This window comes from Suricata suricatta, chromosome 5 (assembly GCF_006229205.1).
Source record: "Suricata suricatta isolate VVHF042 chromosome 5, meerkat_22Aug2017_6uvM2_HiC, whole genome shotgun sequence".
Lineage (NCBI taxonomy): Eukaryota > Metazoa > Chordata > Mammalia > Carnivora > Herpestidae > Suricata > Suricata suricatta.
The window spans coordinates 55,817,662-55,836,470 of NC_043704.1; the positions used below are offsets into that span (position 1 = coordinate 55,817,662).

General features: G+C 35.9%; 1 protein-coding gene across 1 annotated transcript in view; it reads left to right on the top strand.

Moving 5' to 3' along the window:
* Nucleotides 1–9,232: 9,232 nt before the first annotated feature.
* Nucleotides 9,233–18,809, top strand: part of LOC115291709 (T-cell receptor-associated transmembrane adapter 1) — a 39,119-nt gene continuing 29,542 nt past the window's right edge. Inside the window, exon 1 of the mRNA XM_029939260.1 lies at nucleotides 9,233–9,487. Within this exon, the coding sequence (XP_029795120.1) occupies nucleotides 9,481–9,487 (7 nt within the window). The 5' untranslated portion in view covers nucleotides 9,233–9,480. The remainder of the gene's footprint in view (nucleotides 9,488–18,809) is intronic.

An 18,809-nucleotide genomic window follows, 5' to 3' on the forward strand; every position in this document is an offset into this window, starting at 1 on the left:
GTGGTGGTGATGGAGGAGGGCACTTGTGGGGAAGAGCATTGGGTGTTGTATGGAAACCAATTTGACAATAAACTATTAAAAAAAAAAAAGCTATGTAAGTGTGGTGTTGGGTCAATGTCCTATGAGTTTGCCAGGCTGAAATGTAAAACAACAATATTTGGCAAAACCAGGCATTTTTATTATCACACAAACAAATCATGACTACATTCCTATTGTAAAAGATTCAAACAATATAGAATTTTATAAAGTAAACTCTCCACTTCAGTTTCCCTCTTCTCGTTTTCAGTCGATAATTTCCTTATTTTGTGTAAGTCTCTTTAGGTTTTCCATTACTTTATAAGTCAGTTTTGGTAATTTGTACATTCTAGGAATTTATCCATTTCTTCTAAGTGTTAAATTTACAGGCATAAAAAGTTGTTTATATTTCCTTATAATTCTTTTAATTCCTGTAAGATGTGTACTTACATGTATCAATTTTATGGATCTTGACCAAGAACCAGCTTTGGGTTCCACTGATACTTTCCAATGTTTTTCTGTTTCTGTTCCATTGGCTTCTGCTCTGATCTTTATTATTCCCTTCTATCTACTCTAAGTTTGATTTCTGCCTTGTTGCTTGTCAAGATAAGGTAAGTTTTGATTTAGATTTTTTATCTTTAACCATGTAAGTAAGCATTTTATGAACTATATTTCCTTCTAAGCATTGCTTTAGCTACATCTCCGACTTTTTGATATATTGTATTGTTGTTTTTACTGAGTTTAAAGTATTGTACAATTTCCCTTGTGAGTTCTTTGCCCATCAGTTATTTGGAAGTCTGTGGTTTATCTTCCAAATATTTGGGGATTTTCAAATACCTTTCTACTTTATAGTTCTAATTTAATTCTGTTATGACAAAAAAGCACTTTGTATTATTTCAAACCTTTTAATTTTTTGAGACTTGTTTTAGGGAATAGCGTATTGTCTGTCCTAAATATCGTTCCGTGTCTGCAATGTTGCAATGTATTTTGCTGCTGCCATGTGGAGAGTATTCTTTAAATGTCAGATTCATTTGGTCAATGGTGTCGTTCAAGGTTCTATATCCTTATTCATTTCCTCTTGCTTTTATCAATTGCTGAGATAGGAGTTGCTAAATCTCCAACTATGGCCATTGTATTTTCTATTTCTCCTTAAATTCTGTCGGTTTTTGCTTCATTTCAGTTTCTGTTATTAGCATATATTTATAATTCTTATATCTTTCTCATGTATTGACCTTTTGTCACTATGAAATGTTATGAATAAAACCATCTCTTGTAATAATCTTTGTATTGAGGTCTATTCATCTCATGTAAGACTAACCACTCCAACTCTGTTATGAATACTGTAGGCAGGCATTTTTTCCCATCCTTTTATATTCATGTAATTGTATCTTTGAATTTTAAGTATTCCTTTGTAGACAGAGAGTAAGATCTTGTTTTTAGTGTTTAGTTTGTTTGTTTTTGTACATTCCACTTTTGCCTTTTCCACTTAATGTAATTATTGATTACATTAAATTTTGCTATTACATTGATTTTGCTGTTTGTTTTCTACCTATCTCCTTTCTTTTTTGTTCCTCTATTCTTCCATTGTCTTTTGTTTTAAACAAAGCTTTTTGGATACCATTTAATTCCCCAATATTTTAGATGTATTGAGGTTTTTTGTTGTTAGTTGCTCAAGGGGTTAAAATATTCATCTTTAACTTTCACAATTCACTTAAAGCTAACACAGACTTAATTTAAATGAAATATAGCCTACCAGCACAACTCCATTTCATTTCTCCCCATTCCTTTGTGTTATTGTCACATACATAAATCCTTCATGCATATTATAAACCTAATAATACTGTTAGAATTATGGCTTTAAATAATGTTCTGGGGTTAAAGAAATTAAGGAAGGAAAAGAAAAAAATTATACATGTACACACATAGTCTTCATCTGCTCACATATTTCTGGTCCTCTCCACTCCTTCCTGCAGATCTGAGTTACTATCTGGTGTCATTTACCTTTTGCTTGAAGGACTTCCCTAGTTTTTCCCTGTAAGTCAAATCTGCTAGCAATTGATTCTACCATATTGGTTCATCTGAGGATGTCTTTATTTTGCTTTTGTTCCTTTAAGGATAATTTCACTAGGCTATAGAATTCTTGGTTGACCTGTTTTTTTCTCTCAGGGCATTAACTATGTCACTCCTTCTCCACATTTTTTTTATAAGAAGTTAACTATTAATCACATTGTTTTCACCTTCCATACAATGAGTTACTTTTCTCTTGCTGCTGTCAGATTTTCTCTTTTCTTTAGTTTTCAGGAATTTGAATGTCATTTGTCTGGTTGCACTTTCTTTTATGTATATCTTTTATATATCTTATGTATTTCTTTTATATATCTACTTGTTGTTCATGGAGCTTCTTGAGTTGGGAAATAAATGTTTTTCTTCAAAATGGGAAGTTTTCAACCATTATATTTTCAAATAATTTTCTCCTTTCTCTCCTCTCCATATGCATCCTAATAAACTTATGCTGGAATTCTTGAAATTGTCCCTCAGATCTCTGAGACTCTATTCTTTTTTTTTTCAACATCTTATTTTTGTTCTTTGGATTAGATAATTTCTATTGATCTATCTTTTAATTCACTAAGGCTTCTACTGTTTCAAATATGCTGTTGAGCCCACCTAGTGAATTTTCAAATTTCAGTTATTATACTTTTCAACTTTAGAATTTCCATTTGGTTCTTTCATCTGGGTTTTCAAAAGTCCATTTCTACTGACTGCTTTTTTCCCCCCTCTTGAATATGGTTTGCACTCTTCTGTTTCTTGTAAATCTTGTAATGGTTATGTGAAAATAATAATTTCAGGTAACATATTGTAGCCTTTGTGTATTGTTTCATTTTCTTAAGGCTCACTGTATTGTGGGATTTTGTTGTTTCCTTGTTTGTTTTAATAACTTGCCTGAACTTAAATTGCAGATTCTCTCTTCTTCTGAAACTGACAATGTGTCTGCTCAGTTTTTTGTTTGTTTGTTTTGCTTTGTTTTTATTTCTCAGCATTCCTTCCTTGTACTCCCCCATTCTCCTGTCTGCATAGTTTAGTGGACTGCCAATGATTTGAGCAGACATGTTAATTTTCTAAGGCTTCCTTTGCTTGAGGTATGTGTGTATCGAAGAACACCTTCACAGTTGTAGGTACCTCTCATGTCTACCTTGGCTTTCATTTTTCCCTGGTCTTTCTTAGGTCTGACACCATGCTTACATAAGTAAGTGTCAGCCAGGGATGAGTGGAGAGTTTCTCTCAGCACTATTCCGGCTTTCACTATTAAATTTTGTCTGGAAGATCATTGTCCTAAACCAGACCTGCAATCTGGACTAGTAAATTTGTAGGCTTTCCCCATTCATTCTGAAATGAGGCTCCACTTTTAACCAGCAGTGTTGGGGCTTGCACACCTGTCCTTCCCCTTTGCTCTCCTCCTCCACTCCCCTCACCCCAAATCAAGTCTGCTACCCCTGGTTTTAAAGCATTGGTTTTTCTGCCATTTTTAGGCCAGTAAGCTAGAAAGCAACAAAGGAAGAAGAAGACAGGGAATAAGAGCAACTGAGGCCAGAAGAGCATGGATTGCTACCGTTCTTACCTGAAACTGTAGCAATTTTCCAGGAAAAGTATTTCTTAATTTTCAAATGGTGATTTTAGGCATTTTCCCCCTTTATACTTGCTTTTATCCTTAGTTTAAACTATGACAGAACCAACTTAACATGATTTAGAATATCTCAAGTATTATTTTAGGGTCAATAAACTTGTCTTAATGAATATAGTTAAAAATCTTGAAATTAAATGCTCTTATTTACACCTCTGTGATCTGGAGAATAAGTCTACTTATAAAATGGTAAAGTCCATGTCTGACAGGACAGATAGTATCTATCTAAAATTAAGTTCATTCTCAGCACCCCTTAGTCACATGTTTATCACTCCAGATCCATGCTCTGTTCTTCGCTCTGCTTTGACCCATAGGAGGCTGACTTCTAAGGACTACTTCACTAGGGCTGCCTTTCCCTCTGACTTCGTTAGGTTTGACTGATGAGGAAAATGGGTGGAAGATTGGAGGGCCGAGGAAAGCAAAATAGGCATGTCTTCCTGCAACTCCCTCCTTGCCTGGTTATAACCACTAAGAGCTGTGTTTTTTGTTTTTTGTTTTGTTTTGTTTTGTTTTTTAACTGAAAGCCATACTTCTTGTCAGGCAACCCTTTCTTAAAGCTATTTATCTTACTAGGTTGCAGTAGTGGATATTTCTCTAATACCTTCAAGCCTAGGAGTTGTCATGGCCTCCTCTGTTGTTAACCTGGACATGTTTCTCCTTCCCTTGTTCTTCTCATTAGGCCAGGCTGCACATCTGCAAACAGTCCCTTCATTAAACTCATTCAATGAACCCTTCTGATAGTTGCATCTGTTTCCAGCCAGGATGCCGACTGGTGCATCACTTCTTGGTGTTCTGGATCCCATTCTATGTTTCTAGTACCTCGGGACCTCCAACTAGAGCTTACCTTCTAGAAATGTCCTCATCTCAAATCTCTTCTTTTGATCAAAATTTAGTCTACCATATGTCAAATTAGGTGGAAGTTCCACTAGAACTAGTCCTACTGGGAAGGCTATTCTGAGGATGCTAATTGTGTTACCTGTCCTGGGACATCTGAATTTTAAGGGCTCATCTCTTTATAATCTCAGGCAAAACATTGCTATAGATGGAAATTCACATATAGGTGGTAAAGTTGACATTATCTGTAGTGTCCCTCAAGTAAGCCAGGCTCTGAATGTGGAAGGAGGTCAGAAGAGCCAGTTAAACAAGAAGAAACTTTGCTTGATCCAGTGTTTCCTAAAATACATACCTCAGAGCAATAGTCTTGCAAAAGGCTTTGACAAAATAATAAAATTAGAGGATGTTTCTCTCATGAAATAATTTTTGGAAATACTGAATATATCCTCCTTTCAAGAGGACAAATTGTATATTAGCTCACTAAAGCTATAAGAAGTTACCATAAAACTTCTTATACATTCATAAACTGGATTTACTTTGAGCCCGTTGTGTTTCAAGTGAAAACACAATTTTTCAGAATGCTTTGACTTTACTAATAGCATTCTCTCCGGGGAATTACATAGAAATTTTTGTAATGGGGCAAATTGTTTTCTTCTAGAAAATTTGAAATTTAAGACTTTCACATGTAGGAAGATGTACTGTATCTCCTATTAGCCATTACTGGCTGTTTCTGAATTTTATCTACTCTTTAATTTCAGTATTTGATTTTCCAAGAATTCTGGTCCTAAGGGGTTTTAATAAGTATAATAAAAAGAGGTGAGAATCTTACACCAAATGCATGCATTGTTCTATTTTTTTTTTAACTTTCCACTGGAATAATTATGTTTTCTGGAGGATCTTATAGTGTAAACTCAATGAAAATATGAATCATCAGTATAGTCTAATCAGATGCAATTGTAACACCATAATTAATTTTGAATAATTTCATAATTTACAAGAGCATAATTGGAAGGACAAGAGTCCCTCCACTCCTTTCATAAAGTTCTTTGCATACCAGCTTCAGTCTTGCTAAAGAATCATTTACCAGAATAAAGAAAAGTCACACAGTGAGATAAGTTCTGTTTGTATAAAACAAAGGTATTCCAAAGAGGCTTCAAAATAAAAAGGCATCTTTTATTCCAACTATTTTATTTATTGCATGGTTTTGTAAATAATTTAAACAGTAGACAAATTTATAAAGTGTAAAGCGTTAGTCCCAGGCAATCCCCTGCTAGTAACTACTGTTAATAGTTTGAAGGGCGCCTGGGTGGCTCTGTCGGTTACACATCCGGCTTTGGCTCAGGTCATGATCTCACGGTTCATGGGTTCGAGCCCCGCATCGGGCTCTGGGCTGACAGCTAGCTCAGAGCCTGGAGCCTGCTTCAGATTCTGTATCTCCCTCTCTCTCTGACCCTCCCCTGCTCGTGCTGTCTTTCTCTGTCTCTCAAAAAAAAAAAAACCCATAAAAAAATAGTTTGAAACCCCTTGAACTTTAAAATACAGATTCCTATATATGTGTATATATAATATATATTTGTGTATATATATACAGATATAAATATATATACTAAAGTGATGAAGTTTAAAATAATAGATGACCCTCAAAAAAGGGATTTGAAAACTGGGCTTCCTTCTACCCACTCTGACCCATTTTTCTGAGTCTGTAAGTCCTGAATGGCAACTGCCATTCAGGGTGCACTTTTCATTTCTTTAGGCAACAAAACCTCAATTTTGTTGGCCTTAAAATTCTCACTCCTTGACAGGTGCCCGTCAAAACTACATACCTTCTCCCCAAATTTCCTACATTTTTAACGGCTTCAACCTTGTCAGGACAGATCTGCTTAACCAGCTACCTGCTAAACTTCATTTTGATAACCCAAGTCATTAAAAAGTACTACTAAAGCCTCATGTTTATTTATTATTTGAACATGACTCATGAAGCCATCATTCAAATATCTGACTGTACTCACTAATGTATTTCATAACAAACACAAATCCACACACAGGCTTTTAATATTCTGATAATGTCTCCCTGTGCTCAGCCACTATATTTAATGAAAAGCTATCCCCCCCCCTGGTGAATTTCAAACATATGTGAACTATCTAATGCACAGGCACAGACTTTCTGTGTGACCTTGGACAATCTTGCTCTATTTCCTGATTTTATAAATCAATAGAATGAGGAAATCTGTCATGTAGATCACTTTTCAAAAATATTACAGTAATTAGAAATTGGGCAGCAGTTTGGATTTATCAGCCTAAGTTTTACTATTTTAGAGATGCCAATCAAGCATCACGTTCATCAACTCTGTGAAGCTAGTAAGTAATCACTCAGCATGTATCACAGGCTGCCTTACTGACTTGAAGGAGTAGGATATACCCTTTCCCGGTCCCTGACTGTCTCCTCTGCTCTTGACTTCCCCAGATCTCTGAAGACTGGTATGTGTAAGTTCACAGATTTGGGGCAGGGAAGCCCTTAGCCAGCTTTGGGTACTGCCATAGCTGGTTCACTCGGTTTGAGTCTATCTCCCTGTTGGAGTATCCTGAGACATACACTTCCTGGGCTAACCATAGAATTCCTGCATTTGCACCTGAATTATTCTTACTAAAGCTGACCTTCTTCATATCCAAAGCCAATCACTGAACACCCTTGTTTCTGGGTTTGTGTTTTATGGGTCAATAAGGGCATCCTTTTTGCTTTTCTCCCCACCCTCTGCACAGTTTTTGCTCTAAAAGGCGTGCCTACACATAAACCTCCATTCCTGAGATTCCTTCTCTCTCTTATGTCCTCTGGGGGCCCCAGCTGATACAAATGGGCATCTACTTTGCCCAAGGTTCCATGTTCCTGCTTAGGCAATCGATGCATTTCCCTTTGGGGATGGGGACCTCTATCCTCCTGACCAGTTATCCCATCTTAGGTCCAAAGCTCAACTCCTCAAAACTGCTCCACAGCTGGGCTCTCTTCTTTTGAATAAATCTCCATTCCTGTGTCCCACCTAATTCTTGACTGGATCCTTATAATTCTTTGTTATCTACTGGTCCTACATGAACCTGAGACTTCTATTCCCTTGAGCTCTTGGTCTGTGGGCATCCACACCTGCTTCATACAACCTGTTACTTTGCTAATGGATGGTGCTGAACAAAAAGTTCTCTAGCTAAATAGGTTAGAAAAAGCTCTGTTAAAATGGTTTCTTGGGTTTACTTTTGTAGGACTTACCTAAGCCTTTAATATACTAATATGAATCCATGAAGGTGAAAATAAAAGTTCTTCCAAATATATCTGTTGAAGGAACATTTTTTCCCAAATTTTCTTTAAGGCCTGGTGTTCTATGAAACACATTTTTGAAAATGCTTTTTTAGATTAGACTATGGTCTCTTTCAGTTTTTACAGATTCTGATTCAACGGTACGCAAGAAATATTGGGGAGGGGGACAAGTGATTGAAGTGGAAAGATCTGTTAGTGTTTAGTCAGCTTTGTTCAAAGAATAAAGAAGCACTGTATTTTATTTACTTGGATGTGTTTTCTATAATAGAGCAAGGAGAAAGTAGAAGATTAATATTCTTTTATTTATTTAATCCTTGTGAGAATATTTACTTAAACTTAACAACATGTCAGACATTACTGTAGATGCTGGGGTTTTCATGATGTATAAGATCAGTACTCTCTCTGCCCCCCAAGAATCTTAGAGAATGAGCAAGAGTAAGATATCCTGCATGCCATTTAATATTTGTTCTGAGTCTGTGCATCAGAAGTCTCATTTTTAAGTTTTCCTTTAAGCTCTTAAAGTTTGTGTACATCCCCTTTTGTACTAAACTGGATTCAGGTTCATCATTCTATAATTAAAGAAAACTGGTGGAATCCATGAGCAAATATGCATGGAACCCATGAGCAAATATCCAAAGCACACAATATGCAGCAGATATATGTACACCGAAACACATACAGACCATCATCATAGATCCTGCCAAGACCATCTTTATCTGAGTAGAGTAAAAATAAAACACACCATTGACATATACAGGAGTCTTTTAGAGTATTGTCCAGAACACACCTATATTTTAAAATAACCAGGGAGCACTTGTAAAAATGCAGATTCCTGGGCTCTGCTCCAAATATTCTGATTCAATAAGGCTCAGGAATATGCATATTAAAGTTGTGCCACTTAACATACTTATACACACCAACATTGAGTAACTTAGGATTATTTGTTGTGCATTGAGAGCTGGAGCTTGTTGCCAAGTGGCCCTAGATTGGACAGAGGGACTTACCTCACGTTGGGTGGAGTGAGCGTTGTCAGGATAGAAGGCAGGCACCCAGTTTCCCAGTGGGACCAGGTGAAGAAGGCACCTGATACATAGCAATGTTCAAAAAGCACCAATTCCTTTTCCTCCATTTTGCCCCAAAGAAAACACCACCAACAGCTGTGCACACCTGGGCTTCTCACTGTTTCCTCCCTAGTGTGACATGTTTTATTTTGCTCCCATGTGAACTCACTTGTGAGGAGATTTCTGGATTCTCTCCAGAGAGATGGGAGATCCCTCCCAGACTTTGCTTTCATTATTATTTTTAAATTAGATTCAGGTATTGATAGAAATCCAAATACCAGAATGCAGAGGCTTGTGGGACTCTTCTTGTCACATAATACAAAAATTCAAGAGCGTACTGGTTTCAGATCAAAACTCTAGAAGCCTCCATCACCACATTTCCTGTTTGTAACTGAACAAAGTACACACGAAAGATTTCAAGACACAGAAGAGAGAGAAAACTGAGGTACAGTTAAAGACAAGTTTTACTGGCACACTGCTTCTAAAGCAACAGAGCAACATTGCTTAGGAAATTAAAGGTTGTGGGAGCATTTTTAACCCATACATTTGCCTTATGGCTACATAAGGATTTCTCTGAGAAAAGAAGCATGCCAGGTAAGTGGTATTTTTAATTCTTTTGTTCTATTCCTATGCCTAAAAATTCACTAAATAATTTCCATATCCCTAGCCAAATAACACTTAACATTCGAGAAGTTAATCAGTTTACACATTATTTTTAAAGTGTGAGAGAACTTTTAGTATTATTAGAACATACTTTGAAATATTTTAATAAACATAAGTTATTTTCTCTTAAAGGGCAAAAATGGAAGATTTTTTAATATAAAGCTAGTTGTAGCTTTCATTGGTATTCACCAGTGTGTACTGATAATTATGCCCTTTAAACTATCTGTATTTTAAAGAAACTTGTAAATCATGGGTACTCCTCTTTAGTTTAGTTATAACGTAGGTTAGTACTAATCACATTATAATTCCTTTGAGTTTAAGAATTTTATTATCTTCCCAGACATTAATTCAATTGTCAGTATCAGAGAGCTGACCATTCTGCAAAGGCCAGAGAAAATTTGATGGCTTGCATCGTGGATTGGAAGGGTTGAATCCCTATCAATTAGCCAAGTGTCTGTTCCATATTGATAGTTTATTCCTCTTTTATTATTTTATATACTTTTTATTTCTTTAATAAACAACTTTTTGTTGTAAAAGAAAACACACATATGAAATAGGAGAACTATGAAATATACGTGAAGAAGAAAAAAATTTCCATAGCGCCCCATCACCTTAAAAAATCACAAGATATTATGTTGTATTTCATTCCTACTTTTATTTCTACACATTCTATATTGTTTGCTTTTTTACCTGAATTAACAATGAACACAAAATCATATTTCCAGATTTTTTCTAACATTAGAACATAAATATTTCCCTTTTTATAATAACTTCTCTCTAATCATTTTAGATGAATATAGAATATGACATTCATTGGGTTAATAATAGTTGCCTTAGTTTTTTTACTGTTTGACATCTGTGTTGTATCTAGTTGTATTATATTTAAATGACAGAAAGTTGAACATCTCTATAGCTTTTTCTATATTGAAGGCTATTTTCATGGGAAAAGTTTCTAGAGTTGGCATTACTGAGCAAGAGGTTATGAACACTTTAAATCTCAATATTACCAAAATGCTTTTCCAAGAGTGATACCAATTCACTCTCATCCTAGCATTCACTCTCCTGAAGAGTTTGGTATCATCTAAAAAAAATCTTTACAAATAAAAGTGTAATATGCTAACCTGTTGGCTTTGATTATAATGAAGCTAACCATTTTTTACATGGGTTTTTAAACTATAATTGTACAATTTGTGCATTGTCTGATTGTATCTTTTGCTTAATTACTGTGCTTTATCATACTTTTAATATCAATTTGTTTATCAATTTTTTTTAAATGTCTATTTACTTTTGAGAGGAAGAGAGGGAGAGACAGAGGCATGAGCAGTGGAGGGGCAGAGAGAGGGAGACACAGAATCTGAAGCAGGCTCTAGGCTCTGAGCTGTCAGCACAGAGCCCTAGGTGGGGCTGGAGCTCATGGACCTCGGGATCATGACCTGTGTAGAAGTTGGACGCTTAACTGACTAAACCACTCAGGCGCCCTCTATTAGTATCAATTTGTATGAGCCACTCTTAGGGTAAAGATATTATATATAATCTGTGAATTTGCTTCCCAAATTTTTGCCAAAGTTTAAAAACAATTGGATTAATCACACAGGTGATTAATTGTATGATACCTACATATGATACATACAATTTTCACACCTGTCTTTATTTTTTTCCAGGTTCATAGATGAGCAAAAAACAAAACAAATTGTTGCAGTTTTGCTAGTGCTTTGGAAAAATTAGACATGGCAATACTATGAATATTGGCTATGAGCTGATGGAGTTGGGAAACTCAGGAAGGGTGGGAAGGCCCAAGGCATTGAATATGGCATTCAACTATTTCCGGGATTACTTGATTCTAATTTTATGATAGATGTGATAAAATTTCTTCCATACAATTTCATAGTTTAGATTTTCTCTTTAGAGATAATACAGTAGTTCCTCCACTGTCAGTTGAGAGCTTCTACAATTCCACAGAAGAGATAAAAATATCAAAAGTTTACTGTTAAAGACTCATATCTTAAAAGGAGGGGGGGAAACAATGTGAAAGAAGAGAGTCAGATGGTAATGTTTTATATTTAGACAGGTGAGGTTAAAACAGAAAATAATGTGAAAAAGTGAAATTATTCCTAATTAACTAAAACCAGGTATGAAAAGAAAAGATGCAAATCTTTCTTTTTCTTCTATCTAGATGCCTTGTATTCACTGCGTCAGTCAATGGGCTGGTATAATTCTTACTGTGTTTCTGCATGCTCATAAAATCAATATTAGCTGAGTCAAATGGCAGAAACAATTCCTGTGGGTTACCCTTAGTTTAAAGAATAAGCCATGATTTAGTTACACATTGTTGTTTTTCAAAAAAAAAAAAAAAAAGGATTTTCATTGTCCTTTCTCAGTTTTCTTTTCCCTTGAGCCTCAATCTTTAGAGACTAGGCAGTGAGCCTCTCCTTTAGAGACTAGACAGGACTAATTTATGAAACATCTTTTAAACTTAGATGTTCTTTAAGTCAACGATGGGTCAAAGACAATGTATTTCATCCTTTAATTTAGTTAATGTTTGCAGTGATTTTAGTCAATTCAGGAAAGATGGTCACTTATAAATCATAACTCTGAGAAATAAATGTGCGCACATTTCTAGCTAATAATAAACATCATTACCCTCAACACAAGTGTTTGTTAAATTAAGAAACAAGATAATCATCATCAACATCATTACTGGTCACGTTTCCAGGCATGTTAAATTTCATTTAATTTTCTCAGTATTCCTGAACAAGAAAGAAGAGAGAAAAAATTAACAGACCTTCTTAAAACATTAAAGGAACAGAGTCATTAAAATTTTGTTGGATGAAAGTTTCCACACAACCAGGGCATCTTCAGAGAATCTCACCAAGCTTCTCCAACAGAAAACAGTAAGCACAGTAATAAACTGAAAGAGTAAATATAAAGACTCATCAACAGTGAGGATTTTGTCAACACTTCAATCTTAATAGGACTTCTCAAGTTGACCAGTCCTAATTAAAGTTTAATGATAGAAGTGCCAAGTAGCCCAGTATTGGAGGAATTATACTGTCTTAAAATCTCCTCCACCTCACTCCACGTGCATGTTCTTGTTAACAAATTCAGTGTTACTTAAGAGCAACCATGATGTACTAGAAAGAGGGATCTTGATGTCACACAGATGGGGATCTGAACTTCAACTTTACAACTGGCTTAGTGAGGTTCAGTGATACGTAGGCAGTCACTCAGCTCCTAAGTAACCACACAGATTCTTCCTCTGCACGTTGAAGCAGACATTCCAATGCCCTACACTGCTGTTGTGCATCTCCCCAGCATAGTCCTTCCTCAACACTCATATCCACTTTTCTTTTCTTTTTTTTGGGGGGGGGAGGTTTTTATTTTATTTTTGAGAGTGAGAGAGAGACAGAGAGTGAGCAGGGGAGGGGACAGAGAGAGAGAGGGAGACACAGAATCCAAAGCAGGCTCCAGACTCTGAGCTGTCAGCACAGAGTCCAAAGCAGGGCCAGAACCAACAGACCATGAGTTCATGACCTGAGCCCAAGTTGGACGCCCAATCGACTGAGCCACCCAGGCACCCCTCACTATCCACTTTTCAAATAACCCTCTATTCGTAACAGACACTTATTTAAGATTGACAGATTTCAAAGTTTGCACTAAAAACAATATTTAATTTACTTGAAAGCCTGGGAGTAGATTTGAGAATCCCTTCCAGTGCTTCTATCTATGACTCTAATGTCTTTTATTGATGGGGTGATTGCAACGCAAGGGGTGTGTGTGTGGATACTCACAATATGCCACAAAGAGTCATCAAGAATGCATCTAGTTCCACACCAAGATATCACAGTAAGAAAAATTCTGTGTAAGTAGAACCCAGGGGGATTGTTTCATCAGAACTTTTTCTTTGAACTTTTTGGGGTGTCTAAAGTAGATTTACACATTCATGGGATGCAAAAAGGAAATGGTCAGTGCTCTGACAGAGTTTGCAAGCCAAGAAAGAGAAACCATCATGAAATGCCATATCCTATGTACTAAAAATGTGTGCACTTGTCTCAGTTACAGACTCCCTGAAGGAGAAACAATTAAGCCATTATATGTATTGCTTTTCTGTTGTTAGTTGTTTAAATAAAGGCTTCTGTGCTACAAGTCAAACCTGTCAGCAGAAAGACAATACATTTGCTTTAGGTAGGCTTCCCTCCAGAGCACATGCAAGTGTGAATGCTAAATACAGTGCCTGCCAAGTACTGTTGGCTTTAAGGGAGCCAGAGGTCCTATAATTAAAGCTACTACTATTAACCCCTGGCAGTTGAAAGCTATATAAAAACTTAAATCATGGTTTTTCTGCTGTCACTGCCTCACTTATAACTTCTTGAGGCCTTTGGCTTTTTAACAGTGTAAATAGCTAAATTCAAATTGTGTGGGAGTTCTTTTTAAATTGATAAAAAGCTTTTTAAATAAAAGTAACTACAGTTATGGAATAATGATACTAAAGATTGCATTTGTTGGGCAAGAATTTTCAAGGACTTTGTGAACCCAACATTATAAGAAGCATTATCTGTACTGAATAGATACCTACTTGCATCTGGAGATACTCATGTTGCATACGAATAAACGGAGGTATGAAAGTGTGTGTGCACGTGTATTCACATCTACACAGATCTGACATTCAAGTTGAAAATCTCCATTTTAGCTACTCAGTACCTTCTTATCTGTGTATACTTTTTGTTTTTCAAAATGGGGGCATTTATTGTTGACAATCAAAATATTATGAAAGCTGTGTCTGGCTGACTCTGTCACTAGAGCATGTGACTCTTGATCTCAGGGTAGTAAGTTTGAGCTCCACATTGGGTATAGAGATTACTTAAAAATAAAATCCTTTTTAAAAAAACCATTAAAGCTACCAAGAATGTCATGAAATACAAAGCTTATAAATGAAAATCTTTCTGTTTAAAACTTGGATCACATTACACCAGGAAAAAATCTTGGAAAACAGAAGAAGGGATTGTAGACTCCCCAAATCAATAGGAAAACCAGAAACTATGCTAAGTATGCCCCATCCTTCAGAATTTGGCCTGTGTTTTGGCCTAACTGTTGCTGACACTTTTCATGAAAATTACCAGGACTTTCCTTAAAGCCTTTATGTAAAATGTAGGCTCATGACATTGATTTGGTTGTTTCTTCGTAGTTGAGAGCAAATTATCTTCTTGTCCCAATTAACGGACTGATACAACTTTTTCAGTGCTTCTTTTAATTACAAAGAATAAAGAGAAATTTCTTATTGAAATATAATTTTGTGCAAATTATAGAATACTTTATAGCTAGAATCAGTGTAATTATAAAAATAAGATTAGGGGTTTTGCCTTGAAGTATCCCTTTTCACACTGTGCTCTACTTTATTTACCCAAACCACAACCATTTATTGAATCTATACTAGATACTAGATGCTGTAAGAACTGGAAAGGAAAGAAAACACTAAGTAGGAGGTAAATTGTTAGTTCTCTCAAGGATAAGTTCTAGAGAACTTTTTTATTTGCTTTCTCACCTCTCCCCTGGAAAGAGAGGTAATAGAAGTATATAGCACAGTGTAAAGGGTAACCAAATAGGTCAAGACAAAGGAAAACAAGGAGCCATGGATATGATTAGGTTACAAAAATAATTACATCATATAATTCAAGATATTTGCTTAAGATAGATTGTGTATCAAATGATGCATACAGAGAGATGGCCAATAGTAATTTTCACATAAACTAGAAGAGCAAAAATATGACTGTTCTTTAGGAAATTCCCAGCTTCTTCTACCTGAGATACCAAATGATATGTTAAACCATATCTTCTAGTCCATAGAATCCTTATAATTAATTAATTTAATAGCAAGTTTTATACAGTTGGTTCTTTTTTTCTTAAAACCAGATTTTTCCCTGATAACATAGGCAGGAAATGTACAAAATGAAAGAGAACAAACAGAGCAACAAAGCATTTAAATTTTTATTTTCTGACTATAACCTGAAGTTCAGTACTCTGTTGCCATTTTAGGGCAGGTTGTCAGCTGAGAGGGAAATAGCTTCGATATTCTCTTAAAACATTTTGAGAACATAACTGAGACAAGTCCCAGAATAGAAAGCTATCAAAGCCCATTCTGCTTTCATTCAGAGGTAGATCCAGGGAGAACCTATAGGCAGGGTCGAAATTTCCTTCCAAAATCAGTTTTGCCTTCTTTCAGCATGTGCAGGATTGGATGATCAAGGTTCCAAAGTGTATGCCATAGGATTTGATGCAATAATTCCAGACTGGACTATTTACTCTTTTTTTAATGACAAATTTTCTAACGTAAATGTTCTTTAAAGTTTTTATTTAAATTTAAAATTTAAATTTTATAGTTAGTTAACATACACTGTAATATTAATTTCAGGTATAGAATTTAGTGAGTCATCACTTACACACAACACCCAGTGCTCATCACAAGTGCCCTTCTTTATACCCATCACCTATTTAGTCCCCCGACCCACCTTCCCTCCAGGAACCCCCAGTTTGTTCTCTCTAGTTAAGAGTCTTTAATGGCTTGCCTCCACTTCCCTCCCACACCCATCCATGTTCATCTGTTTATTTCTTAAATTTCACATATAAGTGAAATCATATGGTATTTGTCTTTCTCTGACTTATTTCGCTTAGCCTAATACTCTAGCTATATCCACATTGCTGCACATGGCAAGATTTCATTCTTTTTTGAAGGCTGAATAATATCCCATTTTACACACACACACACACACACACACACACACACACACACACATCCCAAATCTTCTTTATCCATTCATCAGTTGATGGACATTTGGGCTCTTTTCATAATTTGGTATTGATGGTGCTATAAACATTGGGGTGCATGTGTCCCTTCGAATTAGTATTTTTGTGTCCTTTGGGTAAATACCTATAAATACCTACAGTGCAATTGCTGGGTCATAGGGTAGTTTTATTTTTAACTTTTTGAGGAACCTTCATACTGTTTTCAAGAGTGGCTGCACCAGTTTGCATTCCTACCAACAGTGTAAGGGGGTTCCCCTGTTTCTGTACCCTCACTAACATCTGTTGTTTCCTGTGTTGTTCATTTTAGCCACTCTGACAGGTGTGAGGTGGTATCTCATCATGGTTTGATCTGTATTTCCCTGATGATGGGTGATGTTGAGGATCTTTTCATGTGTGTTTCACCTGTATTTCTTCTTTGGAAAAATTAAACTGGACTATTTCTTTTTCTTTAAGTTAGTTTATTTATTTTGAGAGAGGGAGAGAGAGAGCACGCATGCATATGATCAGAGGAGGAACATAGAGAGAGGGAGAGAGAGAATCCCAAGTAGGCTCCATGCTGTCAGCATGGAGCCGATGTGGGGCTTGATCTCACAAACTGTGAGATCATGACCAGAGCTGAAATCAGGAGTTATCTGCTTAACTGAATGAGCCACTCAGAAGCCCCTGGATTATTTCTAACACAAGATGACAAGTCACTCAAATTAACCGAAGGTAAATTATTAATACATCTATCAAATGCTTCATTTAAAACAATACAACTTTCTGGTTAACTCTAAAATAAATTATCTGTTGAAGTGCCTGGGTGGCTCAGTCGGTTAAGTCTCCAACTTTGGTTGAGGTCATGATCTCATGGTTCGTGGGTTCGAGCCCCACATCGAGGTCTGTGCTGAGAGCTCAGAGCCTAGAACCTGCTATGGATTCTATGTCTCCCTCTCTCTCTGCCCCACCCCCACTTGTGCTCTGTCTCTTTCTGTCTCTCAAAAATGAATAAACATTTAAAAAATAAATTATCTGTGATATGTGTTCTTAGGTAAGCTATACTATATTATGCTATCTTGTGGCGTATAACTACTAAACTGAAAAAAATAATAACAAATATTTGCCTAAAACCATAATTTTAAGTAGTTATACTTTCTCCATTCTTTCTCTAACAATAAGCAGACAGAACAACTATTTCATGAGGCCACTCTCGATTTATGAAGGAGGAACCATGTTATCAGCATATAGGAAAACCCTTATTTTTCTCTTCTCATCGTAGGACAGTATGCATTTAACAAGTAAAAGTAAAGACACTGATTGGTCTTCAAGGCAAAAGAGGAGAATGAAGGCATATCTCACTTCATGCTTCTGAAAGTTACTGTGTGTTCCATGAGGAGATTATTCCTACTCACCCTGACCCTATGTCATTAATATCCCAGTTTTATGCAGGCATATATTTTCTAGGGTTGCAGCTGGCTTATACAGCTTACCTCAACTAGTGGTATTTTCTAAATTCTTTTCCCAGAGACTTCACTGACATTAACCAAACTCCCCAAAGACTGATTTTTAAACAAGAAAATAAAATTTTATGTTTATATTAAGGGACATCCCATACATTTAATTGGATAACTAGCTGCTAGCACCAACTTCCCTGGAAAAAATATAATAATCTGTAGGATTTTTGGTAAATGTAGATTCAGGGCAGAGAGAATTAGGATGTTGTTCAGAGCACTTTCAGCAAGATTACAGTGGTCTAATGTGTTATTCTTCTTACAAGGATCTATTTCCTAGCTACTGGGATGTAGGTCTTTTTTCTTTTTTTTTTTTTAATTTTCTGTCCTTGACAGAATGTATTAAGTTAGCAAACACCTCCAACAAGCAAAACAAGTACTACAATGTAAAAATATTTAAAAAAAAAAGGAAGACCCTTTCACATGCATAAATGAAAGATTGCACACAAAGAACTCACATCTTTTCAAGCTTCAATAGTAAATATTCTGCTACTATGTGTTAAATACTGCCTGGTTTGCCCAAGCTAAGATGAAACCACATCATAAATCAATAAGAATTTTGCATTTTCTTTCATTATCTACTCAAAGTCATGCCTACTGCACCTCTAAACATTTCATTAAATCCCATTATACAGCAAACACTCCCAAAATAAACTTAGATTGTATTGCAGTTTCACTTAACAGTATATAAAATGCTTTGTTGTGACAGGTATCAACTATCCATTAGATACTGAATCAATTTTTCTTAAGCACTACTAACTGCTTGCTTTTCTTAAAGCTAGGTCATTCTGAAAATTTCCTGTTAGACCTATGAGTGCAAACATATGGTATCTGTCCTTCTCTGCCTGACTTATTTCTCTTAGCATGACACCCTCAAGGTCCATCCACTTTCCTACAAATGGCCATATTTCATTCTTTCTCATTGCCATGTAGTGCTCCATTGTGTATATATACCACATCTTCTT